Genomic DNA, 19,659 nt, shown 5'->3' on the forward strand with positions numbered 1-19,659 from the left:
TTAAGTGAAACACCTTCAATCTATCCATCCTATTGACCTCACCGCAGGCTATGCAATGCAATGTTGTATCCCACCAACTATCGAAGAGGGAATCTGAAAATGTGCAAACATCAGACTATGATGAGATCTATACGGCTCAAGAGAATAAGTCTTATTCTTATATTGCAAGCATTCGCTGTGGAGGTTGTAGATAGTGAAGTTCAAATGATAAAAACAGCACAGTTAAGATTTGTCCTTTATCCTTTGCTGCTCTGGTTTACCCTATTGTATTTGTATGGATGCTAATTGTTCGAAAACTTCAATCCATTTGGAAATTTCTACAGTTCATCTTGACTCCATAACAACATCTGTTTTTCACTTCTGCTGCAATTGTCTTTTCCTCTGTATTCCTTTGTTCATATGTTAGTGTGTTATGTAAGTAGAAAGACACTCAAAACAGTCTGCATAAGGGCGATGCTTATGGGTATTCAACACACCAAAGCTGTCACATTCACTGTATGCAGTGCATTAAATTCTTCATCAGAAGTTTTAATCAGGCTCTGACTTGCAGCACTGGCAAGCTGCAGTGGGAGCTTCAACAGGAAATAATTGTGAAACAAACAAGACTGAGAAATGTCCTTGGGAGGTTCCATTTTTCTTCTTCACACTCCGTCTATCCCTCGAGTGTAAGACAGAGGAGCTATGGGATCAGAGTGACCTACCAATGGGAGAAAACAAGGCTATTTGTCAGCTGTTTGTGCACACTATGCTATGCGCTTCTTTTTTGCAGAGGATGTGTTATCAGACACCTGAATGTCATCCCAGTTTTACTGATTGTCACACATTGGTGAAAGCCTGCTTTTTTGGCAGGTTGGAGGGCCTGTCAAACTAGGGGAAGAAGACATAGAGGGAGGAGAAGGAATAGGATGAGTTGCTTTGGAGAAAACACTTGGTCAAACTTCATGAAACCAAGTGATTGGACCCATAACTGCAGTCCTTCTCTTACTTTAACCAACATGTTTTAGCTGTTGTAACGTAGCTGTGTGTGAATAGTTGATCATAATCACTTTATTTTGGCATAAACTTACATATTCAGCCATGTTGGTGTGGGCTGCAGGGAGGGTGTCGGCCTGTTGGTTGGTCGATTAGTTTAGACTGAAAATTGGATGTATTGCCATGAAACTTTAAACAGACATTCACGATACCCAGAGGATGAATCCCAAAGACTTTGGTGATCACTTACATTTTTATCTAGTGCTACCAGCTGCTCAATATCTCATCATTTATATTTTGAACAGACATCCATGGCTCCTTGATGATCAGTCCCGCTGGCTTTAGTGATCTGCTGACTTTTCCTCTAGCACCACCATGAGGTCAACGTCTGTGGTTTTCCATGAAATGTCTTAACTATCGAATGTATTGCCATGACATTTTGTACAGCTGCTCATGTCCCCTTCAGAATGGATTTTTATCACTTTGGTGACCCCTTAACTTGTTCTTTAGCACCATTGGGTCAAATTTTTGGCTTGTACTTTGGTTTATGACCAAATAACGGATGGTACTCCACCAGCATCAGACGTACTGCGTGTTCAGAGCTAATTACCACATTTTATCTTGCTAACACACTAAAATAAGATGGTGCACATTGTAAACATTATACCTGCTAAACATCGGCATTGTTTGCATTGTCATTGTGAGCATGTTAGCATGCCGGCATGAGCGTTTAGCTCAAAGTGCCTCTGTGCTAAAGTACAGTCTCACAGCTGTTAACAGTCTTGTTTCCTCAAGCATACACATATTTTCACAAAATGAGCAGGGAATTGGACCACCCACGGTTCTGCAATCAATGGCCCACGGACACAAACTGAGCTATAGCCGTCCCTGCTTACATAATGGTTTGTCCATGTAGTCTTTCCATAGCATTGCATACAAAGTGGCTCTTTAAATGTAACAACACAAAAATGAAGTTACTGAATTTTTTGCATCCTCTTAGGTTGGGGTTTTGTAGTCATGCAAAGTCATGCTGGCAGAATGGTTCAAAGCATGCAATGAGCTAAACATTTAAACCTTATTTGACAGTACATACTAGCACTTTCTTGGACAAGCTTCTTGCTTTACAATGCAGAAACTCATTTTTTGACTCATTACAGAGTCACCAGATCGGCATTGTCATGTCATCTCTTGTTCTGTCACTTTTAAGCAGAGGCAGAACAGAGTCTGTCTGTATGTGTGCATTTCCAGCAGCAGCTCCCTGGTACGGTACAGGTTATTCTTCCTTAAACAGGCATTTGGTATTTTGGGTGCATTAGCCAAAGAGTTTTAAAATTCTAACTCTGGCATATATGCCATCATTCTCATTTTGAGATCATATGTCATCACTGCCACTACAAAATGAAAGTGTGCATTCGGCCCAGGTGACATAATAAGCTTTCATGGGTTAAGCTCTGTCCTTGCAGATGCAGCTTATGAAGTGACACCTGAAGGTTATATTTTAAAATTGCTGTCATTCTCTTGTTTGGAAAAACCTCACTGTGCAAAAGCAAAATCTTGTCATTTGTCATTTTTGATTAATTTCAAGGTTGCGAACCGCAGAAGGTAATGTTCCTTTGAAGTCAACATGCCATGTTTTAATTAGCAGAATGGGCACAGATTTAACATTTTTCACCGGAAGTAAATACGCCAAAACACTTGCCACAAGCCATTTTCTTCAAACATAATTTCAGTATAGAAATATCTTCTGTGACAGGTTTGGCAACAGTGTTTTGTTTTTTGCCAGTTTATTGTGATAAGCCTTTAAGAGTCAGAAAAAAAGAGCAAGAGCCCATTAGGTTTAATCCAACATCAGAGAGCTGTGGCTCAAAACCACAGGAGTCGGTATTATCTTGGTCTATAAACCTAAGAAGGCAGTTCTTTTCAAACAGCATAAAGAAGCATCTTAGCGGCAAAACCCTGCACCACACCCTGCCGTACACCAGTCTGAGGATGAATCATCTGATCTTTCGGCAGTCAGCGTGATACGGGAATAAAGAGCAGCGAAGCCGCCAGAGTGACATCATCCAGCTTTACTAACACAGCGCAAGATATAAACAAAAGAGTTCAGCTCAAGTTATCTTACTCAAACAATTAAATGGGCGCCAGCTGGGACCATCTTATGGGTGGAGGAGCGAAAAGAGGGGATGAAGAGTCAGTGGGTAGAAGACGCAGCAGGCTGAAATGAATAATAAAATATGAACATGGAAAGGATCTGTGTTTGATCCTCTACTCCAGGCTGTGGCTGCCATGTTGTAATGAAGATAACAAACGATGCTGACAACTTCCTGTGTGTAGCCAGTGTTTGGTAGACTGACTGAAATGTCAGTGTGAAGTTTACAACCAACAGTTCCTGTTGAAGTTTTTGAAACTCCTAAATAGAAACACGCCTGCTGTAAAATCACACTGGATCGATGAGGATTACTCTGACTAAAGAATTAAATCTGTGATGAAGAATACAGGCACACCCCTCTGATAGCTCATGCATTGAACAGAAACAGAAATGTCGTAAACTTAACCAATTAAAACGTGTGTGGACCTTTTTACTGCAAGCCTTTCTGTGTGTCACGTCTCATATGAACATATTTTTCCTCATGTGTTCCTAATATGATCATATGGGGAGAGTACTGCAAGTCAGGACTAAAAGTCAAGGTTCAGCGATGACTGACACCTGAAACACTGCAGGTGGTGTGCCTTCAGGTACGTTGATAGCATTGGCTTTGAGCTATGTGACAGCGTGTGGTGCGCTGAAATACTTTACTGGTTTCCAGTGCAGAAGTATATGTGCGGTTTAGAGGTTTCTTTGAATGTTTCAAGATAATTCTCGGTTGAGTCTTCTTTCCAACGCTCACCAGACACACATGTCAGCTGTTCTTTCATCCAAATCCAGCCCTGTCACTGCTGCTCTGGTGCCCAGCAGCAGGCATAAAGAGGCATTACTCCATTATCAGCCGATTGTGAAACAGGCCTAAATTGCCTGTAATAGGGGTGACTTGCAACACATGATGACTATCACCTTGATTCCACTAAGGGTTGTGAAATTGAACTTTGTGACGATTATCCTGCTATTTTTCCTCTAATTTCATTGTATTCAGAGCAAAATTTGCTTCTAATCACTGTCTTGATTCAATTATTCTATTTTGAAGCAGTCGTTTCTCATTCCTCCTTAGTTTAAAAAGGCTGTCCGCCTTGGCAGCATGTGTGTGCGTCTGTGAGATACAGGGTTTCAAGATTTTCAAAACAAGAATCACTTAAATGATTAAAGAGGGGGTTTATCCAGTACTTAATTAGAGGGATATTTCAAGTCCTGATTTTGAAGTAAACGCACTACTTTGGCAAATTTTTCAATAATCCATCTGTCAGGCATCTGCCTCTCTGTAGGATCCAAGTGTGCAGTCTTCCACCAGCTTGTGGGTAGGTTCACTACATGCCCTGTATGAAGTAGCCACCTGTTAATGGCCGATAGGAGGATAACAGAAACACGTGGATGGGGGCAACCAGATGGCTGTAAGGCTTTAGATACATAGCAGTTTGCAGGTTTAAATCCTGTTTATGATCTTTGATGGATGTTCCACCCTGTCCCTGTGAAATCCTCTCTATCACCTTCAGTTGGTTTAATACAGCAGAGACCAGGCTGTGCTCAACCAGGTGACTGATGTATCAGGAGTGAAATACTTCAGCATCGCTCAACCCTGAACAAGTGGATAAATGGATAAACAGACAAACAGCCATTACCTCAGCCATCTAAACCCCTTAACATACGCATTTCCCCATTTTACACTTTAAGGGTAGCAGGTTTAAGGGTAGGAAAATAATCTTATTCCACACCGTCTGAGCTTGTTCAGGCTCTTCATTGAAACTATACGACGTGTACACGGAGTGAAATATTCAAACCTAAGGCTTCATTATTCTTATGTCTGCACCAGATAGTTTGTGCATAAATTTATACACATCACCCTGATATTCTGCTTGAAATAGTTGGTATCTTGGGAAAATATGAGATTTACATAAAGTTCTGTGGGTTTGAACAATCCTTGGCTTCAAAGCATGAGCTTTTATAAAGACTGGCAGACTGGCAGGTCAGAGATGTTTAACAGGTTTTTACAGCTTGTTGGATTTTTCTCAATGTCCTTTCTAGTGTAAAAGTAGAATTTTAAAGGACCAATTTGTAATTCTAAGACTCTATAAATTAAAAAACAGAAAGGACACAAACTAAATCCGGCATTTGTGTGTTCCTTAACTAATCCCATTCATTAATTAGATAGTGTTTTAGCCTTTGTTAATACACAATACTGATGTGCAAAAAAGGGTTAGCTTTCAAATAGTCTGTGTATTAGCAAACATGGCCAAATTAAACTTAAGTGTGCAGGAAATGAACACGTCAGATCTTATCTTTAGTGTCTTGGTGGTTGGATTCATTTGTTTATATTTGCATCAGATATTATGTTGTCAAATTGTCAGAAATTGGACTGATGATAAATAGGTTACAAGCCGGAGAAAACGACAGGACTATAGAATCATGGCAGCCACATACACAGTGTGAATGTCTGCCTCGCACACTATAGCATTACATGCAATCAAACAAAAGAGCCCTCATTGTGTGCTTTTCCAAAGAGAAAATGGTTTCCCTGATGAGAGAGGGAGAGGCGGGGAGGCTGACCGGCAAATAAGAGCCACAGTGAGTATGTGCAAATGCAGCCTGTGTAAGCTGCTGAAAGTGGAGAGTGAGTGCCCTCCCCTGGCTGCACTGTTGTTTTCTCACAGCTTCCACCTGTGGAAGTGTGAGGCATCCAGTCATGAACACAGACAGACGAAAAAAAACAAAAAAAAAACAAGGCTGCTGAGTCCATTTTCAGAAAGCATTTTTAAATTCATTTTATTATTTTATAGCTAATTTACAACAAGCGCTTCACTGAACTGGAACATTTTATTTTGCTTGATATTGTCATTGTTAAATATATTTTTCTGCATCAGTTGACTTTGTTGTAACTTTTATAATCAGTCTTTTCTGTAAAAATTCATATATTTTATAAGGAATATCACACTATGATACGGATGGCTGAGAGAGATATTAAGAAATACATTGAACCCTCAAATAAAGAAATTGAAAACATATTATTCCATTCATGGATGTGTTGTCGTGTTGTCGTTTCTCTCAATGTGTAAATGTAAATGGATGTGTGGATGTGCTCATATCTGTGTGTGTGTGTGTGTATGTGTGTGTATGTGTGTGTGTGTTGCTCACCAGGAGTGTGCAGATGTTGTTTCTGTGTTTGAGCAGTTAAACTGGGCTGTGGCTCTGATGGATTCGACACTTGCATCAACTCAGCAGTGTGCACGGCTAAACCTAAAGCCACGCAGCACTCCAACATCTCTTTTATATTTACAGCATTTCTGGCCGAGACCCAAAAGCTCTCTCAATGTGGAAAAAAAAAAAAAATACAAAAATATACAGACTTGATATGGAACCAGTGGCAGCTCTAAATAAATAATAAATCATAAACAAAAACAGAGAATTGATACTTGTCATTCACAAGCTCCAGCTGATCCACCTTGAGCCGAGAGAAGCAAGTGAGCAAAACTAAACAAACAATAAATATGAATGGTCACTTCCATCAACACTTCCACCTTCACTCTTATAATTCAGAACAAATTATAAGTAAATACAAACACATGCTCATAAAACCTTGGAGTCCTTTTGCTCTTGCTCACCATCTCTCTCTTGCTGATACATGTAGCATATAATGCCGTCAGTGCAAACATTATAAATACCGATTTCATCTCAGACACACGTGAAACCATCTTCATTGCATAACATCATAGCAGTATTGCACTACATCTTCATGTGCGTGTCTCACTCTCTCGCTCTGGCACACACATATACGCACACCACCCATATATGTTTTGTTATACATTATAACCACCAGCAGATGTTATAAAGGATAGATATTTTCATATAGTATCATTTATATTTCATACATAACACACGCTTTCTTGTCACGCGCACACACACACACACACACACACAAGCAGCAAACACGCCTATGCACACGCACACAGTCACGCAGACACACACAGCTGCATTGTACATGTGTTTTTCGATTCGTTTTTCAGCGTTCACGAGAACATGTCAGAGATGTCAGTTCAGAGCTCTAGAGTGAGGTCTGCTTTACATTGACTTGAACGGTTCAGTTATTTCTGTGGAGCTTTTTGCTTCGTTTCACAACAATAAAATGGGAACGTGAGTAAATTCAACAACCAAACTGCAATATTACCCAAAGAAATCAATGGAATATTGTTTGGAGATGTTGATTTTTACAGACTTAGTCCCGTTAGAAATTGTCATAAAAAAGATATATATATATATTTATATTCATATTTATATTTATATTTATATATATAGGCCATTTATTTGTTAAACATGACTTAGCTTTAATTTGTGTGGACACAAGAGGGAGAAAGAAGCAGAGAAAAAGTGGAAGAGAGAATAAAAGAAGACTTATTCCTCCCACACAGAGGAGTTTCCACACATGAATGTGCACATATGCGCACACACACACACACACACAAAGACCCACGCGCACATACATGCACACACAAACACGCACAGACACACACACGCCATGGCTTTTACTGCGGCCACTGGAAACAGTGTGTACGTCTGCGACTGAGGGATCCTTTTGGAAGAGTGGTGGGTGAATTGGCTGTGGTGCGATGAAGCTAACAGCTCTGCTGTTTGTGCCTAGAGAGATAACATTCATCCTGGATTCTGACTAGCAGGTCAGAACAGCCAGTCCCCCTGTAGAGGAGTGTGCTAGGTTACAGCTGAGGTTACAACTCTACATGTGTGCATGTGTGTGTGTGTGTGTGTGTGTGTGTGTGTGTGTGTACCGGTGGATGGGTGTGAGAGTGTGTGGGTGTGTTTGTGTGAGGGTGCGTGAGTGTGTGTGCATAAGAGAGCAGAGGCTAAACTGTATGTCAGAGCATCTGCTGCGCTCAGGACTGGCCTCTCATGACCGTATCTCATGACCGTGTCTCTCTTCTCTTCGTCCTTCATGAGACATGCTAAAAAACCTCCCCACAGTAAGGAGGTGGAGAAGGAGAACACACCCTACTTACTCGCCTTTCTTTTTTTCTTTTTTTTTTCTTTTTAGTCAGATTTTTCCATTGTTTTTGTCTCCTGTCTCCATTGTCTTTGAGGATGCATGCACAAATTCAGCATATGAGTTTTTATCATTATAATTATTTGAACTGCCTTTAAATAATGCCTCGCGATATTCAACATGGGTGATTGAGCAAATGTCAGTCTTGGTCACTGAGGTGCTATTCTGAGTTCGCGCACAGAACCAAGAAGAGATTTCACAAGAAAAAAAAGGACCCTTTGCCGAGAAAAGACTCCTCATCAAGAGGGACTCAGCAGGATCTGGGCGCCCAGTTCTCAGTCGTCCCCCTCTCCTGTCCTGAAACAAGGCAGAGCTGACAGGAGGAGGAGGAGAGAAAGCCAGGAGGTGATATAAAAAGAGGGGCCAGTGTCTTTTTGGGCACCTCCCTCTCAGACATAGGCGCGTGGAGGTGTTCAGGGGTGGGGAGGGTGAGGTGGTCTTAGTACTACCTCAGGGTCCGTCTCTGCTGGGTCACCCTCTACTCTCTTTCAAGCCCTGTTGAGACCTAATGTCCAGATCCAGAGTGTGTTGAGATCCAGAGGACGTGGACTGCGGTTCACACCTGGCATCAGAATGCATCTGAAATCTCTCAAGTAATCACTAGTGATTGGATTTCACTTCCCATTTGCTGTTTGGAAACTTCCACTGCATCTTAGCAGAAAATCAAGAGTGTTTAGGACATTTGCGTCCCTGGATTTGGATGCAGCCTCAGCTGTATTTAGAGCCGTCCACTTGTGGTCAAGATGCATTTTAATGCTAAGTGTGAACAGGGCCTCAATACCCTGCCTCATTAAAGTGGATTGCTGATTTAGTCTTTTCTCTCAGTCTCTTTCAGTCTAATTACACATCGCTGTGTTCACATCTGTCTCAGAGTCTCTTTTTTGGTATCGTTCTTTGCCTCTGCTGTGTCACTTCCTGTGTTTGTCTCTGTCTCTGTGTTTGTCTTAGTATGCATTTGTCGCTCTGTGTCATTCTCAGTGATTGCCTAAGCACTGGCTTTGCTGGAGGACAGACAGGCAGGCGAGGCTGGCTCGGCTGTGAGGGTGAAGGATGGTGTCGATTGGTGGTTGTGAGGACGGAGGTTGTCGGGCGGGTGCAGCATCACAGCCTCTCCCGAGTGGGGATCCAGATGTAAGGCCCTGATTGCTCCTCGATCACTGTCTTTACTTTGTGATAGACCTCTTCAAAGCTGTCCCCTTCCACGACAGCTGCAGCAGGACACAGGATGTGCGAGGGATGGAGAGAGAACAGCAAGAAGTGGAGGAGAAATTGGCACGGACGGAGGAAGCAGAAAAAAATGGAATCGTAAGGGAGGGGAAGAAAGAGAGAGAGAGGGACAGGAGAAAGGGGGAAGTTCATCAGACGTGTTTGATAAGGAGAATGACAAGATAATGTGAAGAATAATCAATTATGAATTCATTTTTAAGATCTGCATACATTGTCAATATTGTGTGAAACCACAATGTTAACAACAGGCATATTTCCATTATGTATGTATCTCTACAATGTCTCACATATTTATTCAGCCTCACACATTCTTTCAGTGGTTGATAAAATGTCACATAAGACAGCTGTTCCCGATTTTTTTATAAATTGTAGACAGCCCCGGATTTGTGTTGAAACCTAACATTCATATTCTATCGACTGCTGTGATTTGCCCTAAATGTGTCTCTTAAATGTTAAAATGCCCTGAGTCGTCCCAGAAGGCATTCATTTCCCCAGGAACTTGGAAAAGTGAAGCTCATCTTTGTGGAGGAGGTCTGTTTTTTCTCATTAGCATGTGGTGGCATTAAGCAATAAGAAAAGAGAAAAAAGTGGTAAAGTGAAACACGCACATTATCAACCTTTGAAGAGTGCGCGCTGAGCACCAGCAGAGAACCCAAAATATGGACGAACTGTCGTTTCTAAAACCTTGAAATCATAAAATGTCGGGTTTTTATGATCACCATTCCACATCAAAACAGATTTGATGAGAAGGTGTACAGTCGAGTGCATATACAGGTGTATTAACTCCAGTTGACCATCTGGTGCTGCCACAATCCAAACCTAAATCCAGTGGGGGGTATATGCAGGGTGTGTAGACTCTGTGTGTTACATGTCACCGCTCTTACCTGAGAAACACTCTAGAAAGTCTTGTTCTAGTTTGAGGGCTCGGTCCATTCCTTTCCTGGCCTGCTCCTCTGTCAGGCGAGTGTTGATCTCTCTGTAAACATCACACACAAAACATTCCTCATAACACATTTTTTCATGGTGTACAGCGTATTCAACCTGGTTAACCAAACATTTTACGATGTATGAAAAACTTTTGCAGTACGTACAGGACATTCTCCAGTGACTTGGGCCGGACAAAAATGGCGATGGGATGAAGCTGAGCTGCTTGTAGTCTGCGAACAGCGTTGGCAGATACATCCAGGATGCAGTGCTTCCCCTGCTACTTGTGCACACGTTCAGGGAAAGTAACGATCAGGATTAATGCGTACGCTTTTTAACTGACAGTCCATTAGCCAAAGAGCCATGAAAAGTTGCAGCTTTATTGCTTAAACTTGAAGTGTTGCTTACATAAAATATTTTGAACGCATATTTTAAATTAAAACTAACTTTGCTCACTGATAAATTCATCAGAGTAAAAATGTTCTTGTACCTGAGCTTATCATTCTTGCACAAATAAGGAGTAGTTAGCAGAATCAATCAAACCAATTACTACAAAGGATTGGAAAACCACATTTTAAATAATTTTACAATTGATATGAATTCTTATTTCTTGGTAGAACATGTCTCTGCACACCTGCTCAGCCACCTCGCGAACGCTCTGGACACTGGTGCCATACAGGTGACTGTTGTACTGGCCCGCCTCAATGAACCGGTGGCTCTGGATGTCCTTCTCCATCTGTTCCCGTGACGACACAAAGTGATAGTCCCGCCCATCCACCTCATACTCCCTCTTGGGCCGTGTGGTGTCTGTCAAGCGGACGATAAAAGCAGCGCATACACTCACACCACTTTGAATCACAAAATTAAAGCAATTACTTCTCCGGGAGGGAAGCATTATGCAGACATCACCCTAAAATGGCTGCAGGTGGCAGCAGTGACATGAAAATAAAAACCGGAGAAAGGATCAGTCTCCATGAGTGACAACATAATTACTTACGTGGGACACAAGATCCAAACTTATCAGGGAACTCAGACAACAGGTCATCATTTATCCTGTCTTTCACAGGACCCAGAATGATGATAGGCCTCGCATAATGAACTTAGCATGAAGAGAAAGAGAAGAAAGGGAGCATTCAGGGAAAGAGACCAAAAAAAAAAAATATGAAACTGAGCAGAAAAGCCTTAAATAATGGACTTCCAATTCTTCTTTATGACCTTACCTTCCACTTGGGTGACTGTCTCATAACTGTGTGAGGTTTTATCTCTCCCTGGTGACGGGACACAGAAGCATTGAGACAGCTGTCTTTTTTTTACCATATAAATGCCATTTAGATTTATGCCTCTGCGTGTGGGTGTGTCTGTATTTATATGTACTGAATGTGATATATTTTCGAATGCGGCAGCTATTACACCAGATGTCATTATTGACAAAAATAGTAAAAATGTGACTCTGTAGGAGGCGAGGTGCGCTTTAGACCACAGTCTGGAAGAAAATGTGAATGAAGATTGCTTGCATTTCTATTTGTCAGTCTGCGTAATGTCCACAAATTAGCGGAGATGACAGTAATGCTGCAGAGTAGGGTAAAGGTGGGGAGGAGACTGCTCTTTGTTATTGGCAGTTAACACTTGAGTGGCAGGTGCTGCTAAATGAGCTGTTAATCTTGCCATGGATACACAGAGCAGGGTCCTACAGAGTGTGTCCGGGTTATTATTTCAATGTATGAACATTTGCATTGAGTGTACAGAAATACAACAGTAAGATATTGCTTGTAAATATATTAGCAAATGGCGTTCCCTGTGTTGCTGCCCATTACTACAGTGTTAACTGTAATCAGCTAAAGTCAGTAATGTGTGTAAATGGTAGCTTGCAGTGTCAATACACAGCACATTTATGCTTCATACTAATTACCTTGAGTGCCCAAGCTGTCTCGACCGTGGTCCTGCAACAGAAATGAGAGCAGAGATTTACGCACTGGGAGGCAGTTTGAGAGAACCAGCCTCATTCAAACAGCTCTGGTCAATAAATTTACCCTCTCTTTGGTGTTTACACGAGACCACTCTTTTCTTTCCACCCTGCAGAGAGGAAAATATCATTATTGTGGAGAGAGATCAATCTAAATGTGTAACAAGCTACTAAGCTTTGCCATGAATTTAATTTAGTTAAATTAAGGGTTTACTAACTGTTGAAAGACAATGAAAGATCAATAATGCCTCCCACAGTGACTCACAGTGTGTCTGACCTGTGCTTGCTGGGGATAAAGCCGACCTCCTCAGCCTCATTCTGGGGGCTGACCTTACGGGCCTGCCACCACTCCTCGTCTCCACAGTCCAACACGTGCAGCACATCCCCAAACTTGAAACCCAGTGCCTGACTGAGGAAGCCACAGTCTGCAGTCTTGTCGTAGTCAAAAAGAGCCCTGAGTGATGAAGGCATTCAAATCAGTCACTTAATAACAAACTCTAAGTTTACATTTTTACACTCTACATACTCAACATTTTTTAACACCTATATTATTAACAGTCTTATAAGATTTTTCTCAAATAACCTGATAATTAGAAAATAAAGCCTTACATACTGTGTATGTTGTGGCTACTTTTTACTGTGCTTTTTAAGTGTAAGTTACTTATATAGGCTACAGAGAAATATCCAAATACGAGATGCCATTTTGTTAAGGCTGCCCCAAACAAAAATGACATATGTCCATCGAATGGATGCATAAGCAGTTATAACCTTAAATAGCAGCACATTAACCACATTTAGGTGCAAAGTATTAGACAGGCAGGATGACTGTGATGTTTTACTATACAGCAAGCTACTACTAATGCTATACAATAGTCTAAATAACACGTTAGTCAACAATATGGAGAGAAGAGCCCAGGATATTGTTCAAGTTTTTCATAAAGATGAAAGAAAATCTCTATGATTCACAAAAGCTAAGAAAAAAAATTAAGGAATCCTGCTAAATTTGTATTATCGCGATATCATTTCCGGCCACCGGTGGAAGCACTGAGCGGTGGCGGGACTGCGAGAAAGACACTCTGCGCCATCTTGGATTGAAACATGTTTGAAAGCGTCATTGATTTCTCCTGCTTTCTGTCGGCACACATCTTGATTTTTTTGTAGCTTTACACACCTCTGTCACCGGCGTGAATGCTGCTAAACTGTTACAGAGAAGTTCACCTGCCCTGTAGCTGCTTCTATTCCAGCTTTTATCTGTTAAGCAACTTATATTATATAAGTATAGCCTGCAATTCCTTTAATGGGCGCCTCCGTCCTTCAGCGTCAGTTTGCCCGCAGCACTTAAGTCAGCACTGTTATTGTCAGAAGCGAAGGTTTTGGTGACCATAACTATATTAATCTGACCGCAAACAGCAGAAACTGTCATCAACAAATAACTCGCGCCGATTCCGGACAGAGAAGAAGAGGGACGAATATGGCGGCATCACCATGGAGACGGAAGGAGTTTTGAGGCAGTGAAAAATGTAAAATGGCGAATGACGAATATCAGCATTACAGTAACACGTCTCCTCACATTCAAAGACGCCACGGGAGCTTTAGTTAATGCACAACTTAACTTTAAAAACACACATAATGTAAACCGTGACATCCATAACATGTCAATACCTGGAGCAGCCTGCTGTCAGTGACCTGTCACTGCTGCCTGTTGACTCGCACCTGGTGAAGACTTGATCGTCACTTCACACAAGAAATAAAGTAAGAAGGTCTTCTAAAGGTAAGAGCCATGTTCCTTTTACTCCATGCAGTGTTTGTTTTGTTTGATTTGGTTGCACAGTTGTTGTTTTGTTGTGTGTTGTGTGTTGTTTTTAATTACAAACATTATTTCCATCATGCATTCCTCTCTGTAGGACTATTTCACAAAGTTCTGTTTGCAAAGTCACAGCATCTTGTATTGTGTTGCCGGTTGGCTGGTTTGATTTTGATTAGTGCTCCACAGTAGATGCTATGAGAGGAGTAGCTGTTCACTTCAGTGAGCTGCACCACTCGCATTGACACATGGAGTTTATCTCGCAGTATTTTCTCCTCTGCAGCAATTTGGCATTTTTGCCTCATATTTACTTATGGTTTAATTGATGTTTGATTTGGCACATGAGGGTGTTTTCCAGTAAAATCGAAATGGGGTGTGTGGATTACTGTTAATTATGTACAGTAACATTAACATCTTTACTGTAAATCATAGTAAATGCTAAATACACGTACTTTAAAGCCACAGTGAGTTGCGCTGTGTTACATGGTGTCCTCTCTCAGTTGGACTGTGCTACCTACCAGTTCAGCTCTGGTGTAGGCTCACTATATTATGTAAATGTCTCATATTTATGCCTTTACAGTTTGCACCTTTTAATGCATGCATTTCATGTGGACATTGTGTTAAACCAGGCCCCGTCTCGGGGTGTGAGCAGTGCTTGCCCACGACTTTAGTTTTTTAAAAAGAGAGACCTGCCAAAGACGTTGATGCGGTTGGAGTCTTTGTAATCGAGACCTCAAAAGTAACCACCCACTTTCTCGGCAGCCTGTGATTCATAAGTCTGTCAGCAGGATTATGGGGAAACCACTGGCCCGATTTTCATGAAATTTAGTGGAAGGGTTGTAGCATTTGCCAGGGAAGAACCCCTTACAGTCTGGAGCAGATCCTGATCCGACTGCAATAATGTTGTACACTTGAATTGTAACACTGGTGTCTGTGGCAAAATGAATAGCGTGGTGCTATTAAACATACAACATAACATTTTATTGACATCATTTTTTATAGTTGTGAAAATATATCATGACTTAGTGGTTGGGCTTGCAAATTTCCATACTACAGAAGACTGGACTATTGATAATCCCTATATATATATATATATATGTGTATAAGTTTAAAGATATGTATAAAACCGTACTAAGAACTGCTCAGCTCATCACACATTTTGAATTAATTTGATTTCCATTTTACTCACCCAGCTGGCAGTATTTACACTGAACATTTTCCTGTTCCCTGTATCATATGTAGTGTATTTTTGTAGTGTAAAACTTATACACAGTGCCCCTCTGTGTTGTCAATCTATCGTTGTTTCTTATGATTCAGGATTATAGTTACTTAACAAGAAGGTTCAGCGTGCTCTAATAATCATTTCACTCTGGCGACAATGAATCAAACTCAAGATTGCTTCATAAATCTTCATAAACAACTGTTGGCACCATAGAAGCGCTTCAGTGGATGACTGGCTTTGCTCATATTATGACTAAATATGGACATGTGATGCCACAAAAGATTTAGCTATGCAGAGCAATCCAGTAATGTCACATCCGGCTGCTAATGTCAGATTGCTGGTAACTTTAGCAAAGACAATATTCCCTTAGCAAGGTGATTCTCTACGAAAACAGTCAAAAATACCTCATCAAAATGACATTAAACTAAGCCTACGTATTCTAAAGTGTCTGAACTAGGCAAACTGTAAATATAAAAATGTAATTGCTGTCACTCTGTCCCAAAAGCTGTGGACCTCGGCTACATGGAAGCTGCATTGACCTAAAAGCCTTCTCTTGTAGTCACTGTTGTATATCTGTGTTACACTGTAGCACTGGTAATGCATGTAGCATAGCTTCTACTTCATGTGTAAGACCTGATGTAGAAGCCTCTCTTTGGGTTGCTCCTTAGCGTCGTAGTCCCAGAGCCCATGCTGCTGTTCATCAGCTGCTCCCTCAGGTCATGGATCTTGGCCTCAAAACGGCTGTACTCTGAAACAGACAGATACAGACGCATAAAGATCATTTGGTCTGCACATCTAAAGTTTTCCCATAAATGACTGGGATGCACCAGTCCAACTTTCTCTCTCTCAAAAACAATTCTAATACCTCAGTTTAGAGTACTTTGTCGGTTAATCTGTCAATTATTTATTTGATTTGGTCCATAAAATGGCAGAAAATGGCGAAAAATGTCTCCGAAAATCCAAGATTTTTGTTCACAACTCAAAGATGTTCAGGTTGCTATCATAGAGGAGTAAAGAAACCATAAAATATTTACATTTAAGGAGCACAGCCAAAATTTCAACCATATTCTATTGAAATCTGTTTTTGAACTATTTTGCTAACAAACGACAAACTCCGTGACAGTGATAACACAGTAAGATCACTCCTCACATGATTTTTCAATAAAAAATCTTAGAAGAAGTAGATTTGCAGCTGATTTGAGATTATTTTAGTGTTTTAAGACCTCATATTTGACTAATTGACTTTAGAAAATTGTATAAAATGAGACATAAGAGATCTGGGTTTGAAGGCTCATCTTGTGTGACAGTCGTGAGCTTTACCATCGGGTCTGTACTGAGCGATGATGGTCACTGTCTGGCCGGCGTTCTTCAGCGCTGCAGCTGCCTGTTCGTGCGTGGCCATACGCAGGTCCACGCCGTTCACCTGAAGCACACACACAGCGTGACTGTCCACAGCTACAACTCACTTAAAAAATCACTTAAGTGCCACCGTGGAAGGCATTAATGTGTGCACGGCAACTTTCTGAAGATAAAAGTGTCTTTACACTGAGGATCTGATCGCCCTTGTGCAGCTCTCCGCTGAGGTCAGCCGGCCCCCCTGCCAAGATGAAAGAGATAAAGATCCCCTCTCCATCCTCTCCTCCAACTATGTTGAACCCCAGACCTGTGGAACCCCGGTGGATCAAAACTCTTCGAGGCTCCCTGGAAAAGAGATGGAAGAGAGAGAAAAGTAGACATGTTATCAATAATACTACGCACTACAAAAAACAGTAACAGTAACACTGCTAATTCTACTGCTGCTATAAGTACTGAATATAATAAGTCAGTACACAGTATTCAGTGAGGAATGTTAAGCTGAAGGATCATTGCTCACCTGGGAATGTCATCATCTCCCATCATGCCATGCAGAACGGGAGAAAACCGACTAGGCGAGGTGGGAGTGAGGGCTTGTGGGTAATCTGACCCAAGATAATTAGGGTGGCTGAGTTCAGTATCCATATGGGAATATGCTGGAAAAATACACACAGTACCAAAAGAGGTATAATATACAGTACCAGGCAGATATTGCGCTCTTCACAGACATATATGATACCTTTTACGCAGCTCAAACTCGAGGCGGTTGGATTTTCCACTGACTAAATGTCATATTTTTGTGAACAAAATCTCTGTAATCATCTCTTGAAAGCCTGTTGCAAAAAGAGTATTACCATGCATGCTTTTGTTACAAAGGCAGATTCAAGACGAAGATTCAGGTCAAGGAAACTGTTCTTTGGAAGAAAAAAAACCCTGAACCTCTACTTTTAATTTTCACAGAACTCCCACAGTCATCTCTAGTGATTCAGAAAGAACAAGTTATTCCCTCTACTCTATTTTTGACTTCTGCTCAAAGTCTGGAGAAAAATTTGAAATCAGTGTGGGTGTACATTGTTGGCAGTCCAACTACTCAAAGATAGGACATTTGGTGACGAAGTTTTCTGGTCTGATTTTAGCTGCTCATACTTAGCAGCCCAGTGTGCCAACCAACTCGCAGTGCAGATTTTTCACACGGAGAGGGGCTTACTGCTGGTGAGGTCTGGCGGGTTGTAGGAGTTGGTCAGGAACAGGTTGTTGGGCTTGGCCACCCTGAGGTACACCACCTCGGCTGTGTTCTTCAGAGCCCCCACCGCATCCTCATGCATCACATCCTCCAGACACACGCTGTTCACCTGATTGTTCACGACAAGCAGGGAAACACAATCAGGGTCACCAGCTTTAAACTTCAACGCTCAGTGTGAAAGGAAGCTGCTTGGTATTTTGAATCATCAGAGCAGAGGTGAGACTGGACTCCCCATCCCATAATGACACGTGTATATTTACATTTATAGTGTATGACGGAAGCTCTTCACCACACCGATTTGCGATTGACTGTTGGAAGTAAAATAGAAATTTATTTTGGTCTGTAATAATTTGTGACTCTAAGGGCAAGACAAACAGTAAAATGTTATTTTTTTATTTAGTTTCATCTGATTTGTTATGGCTCCAGTTTTTCAATCACTGACCGTTATCAAGCGATATTTGTTCTAAATAGTTTGATCGGTGGTCTGTATAACAACAAAGGATTTTATCTGATGAAACCGTGGACAGACATCCGTCTGTCTGCTTGTTTCCAAATTTTGGGGTTTTATCTGGTAAAATCCTTCGCCCCCCCTCCTTCCATTAGCCCCGGGGCTAAAAACAAAGATTAGCTGAGTGGACCAGACACAGGCTTCATCTATCTTCTGATTGTCTCCTCTGGGCCAAATTCCCCGTTCTTTCTAAAGTTTAACATCAAATTATTTATTATTTTGATGTTTAACTTTAGAAAAAGAAAAGTTGAAGGATGGCTCTGAGACATAAAAACACAATGTTCCCACAAAAATGTAGGGCTGACTGACTCTACAACAATATTGTTTTTTGCCCTCACTTGGTGGGTATGCACTTTTAGTTTTTCTTCTAATTTTTATTATGTAAAATTCTAATTATTTTATTCCACAGAAAAGTATTATTTGTAAAGCTCTAAGCTGCTTTCAATCACCAAGCGTAGGCTGCTATCTTTTAAGTTCAATCTCTAAAAGAGAGAGAGTGAAACATGTTGCACATTTTTACCTGCCAATGAATAGGCTAAACAGTTGTCAGTTCATGATACTTTCCCATCTCTATTTAATACTTAATATACCATGGTTTTAAGAATAGTTGAAAAAAAGAAATGCTGTGAATGGTATTGGTGGTCGGCCCCAAAAATCCTGATCTGAGCACCATGAGTAAAATTAATAGCTAAATGTCATAGAAATTCTCCTCTTACTCCGGAAATTACAAGAGAAATTGCTAAGCATTAATTATATTAGATAAATACCTACACAACAGTAGTACAGTCCAAATCATCATTAAACTCTATTTATTATTGTAGGGAAAACGAAATATTGAGGTGCTAGTTTTCAGTAAAGATGAGCCTAACTGCAGATAAAGGGTCCCCAGTGGGTTTGGAGTCCACAAAGATAATATGTAAATTTCCACCCTTAACTAGCACTCTGCATTAAGGTTACATAAAAGAGCATTATTACAGATGATTTACCATAGCCATCGATAGATGGAAATGTATTTTTGAACAGATTCACAGTGAGCTGAAGCATGTAGTCGAATTCCTTTTGAGGTAAAGCATTTGCTCAGACACCATTTAGTAGAAACCATGCACCATTTTGAGGTCGCTGGTGTTGAGCTTGCCATCAGCTGCTATGTTACAGTTCCTTTTGTCCAGCAGATGGCGGTAATGCTGCTTGTGACTTCATCCTACCATCCTACACATCTATTAACATATTAATGAAAAGAATTT

At 41.0% G+C, this 19,659-nt stretch overlaps 2 protein-coding genes across 2 annotated transcripts in view; one reads left to right on the forward strand and one right to left on the reverse strand.

Moving 5' to 3' along the window:
- il13ra2 (interleukin 13 receptor, alpha 2) overlaps window positions 1–19,659 on the forward strand; it is a 310,420-nt gene that overhangs the window by 233,622 nt on the left and 57,139 nt on the right. The gene's annotated exons all lie outside the window — the stretch shown is intronic.
- LOC139212624 (disks large homolog 4-like) overlaps window positions 9,273–19,659 on the reverse strand; it is a 44,231-nt gene continuing 33,844 nt past the window's right edge. The window contains exons 9-22 of the mRNA XM_070843098.1: window positions 17,872–18,016; window positions 17,185–17,320; window positions 16,856–17,012; window positions 16,632–16,734; window positions 15,945–16,059; window positions 12,563–12,739; window positions 12,353–12,395; window positions 12,232–12,262; window positions 11,543–11,590; window positions 11,320–11,421; window positions 10,957–11,129; window positions 10,490–10,602; window positions 10,283–10,374; window positions 9,273–9,379 (exon numbers count right to left, since the gene is read on the reverse strand). Of these exons, the coding sequence (XP_070699199.1) occupies window positions 9,273–9,379; window positions 10,283–10,374; window positions 10,490–10,602; window positions 10,957–11,129; window positions 11,320–11,421; window positions 11,543–11,590; window positions 12,232–12,262; window positions 12,353–12,395; window positions 12,563–12,739; window positions 15,945–16,059; window positions 16,632–16,734; window positions 16,856–17,012; window positions 17,185–17,320; window positions 17,872–18,016 (1,542 nt within the window). The remainder of the gene's footprint in view (window positions 9,380–10,282; window positions 10,375–10,489; window positions 10,603–10,956; window positions 11,130–11,319; window positions 11,422–11,542; window positions 11,591–12,231; window positions 12,263–12,352; window positions 12,396–12,562; window positions 12,740–15,944; window positions 16,060–16,631; window positions 16,735–16,855; window positions 17,013–17,184; window positions 17,321–17,871; window positions 18,017–19,659) is intronic.

This window comes from Pempheris klunzingeri, chromosome 14 (genome assembly GCF_042242105.1).
Source record: "Pempheris klunzingeri isolate RE-2024b chromosome 14, fPemKlu1.hap1, whole genome shotgun sequence".
In the NCBI taxonomy this organism is placed as follows: Eukaryota; Metazoa; Chordata; class Actinopteri; order Acropomatiformes; family Pempheridae; genus Pempheris; species Pempheris klunzingeri.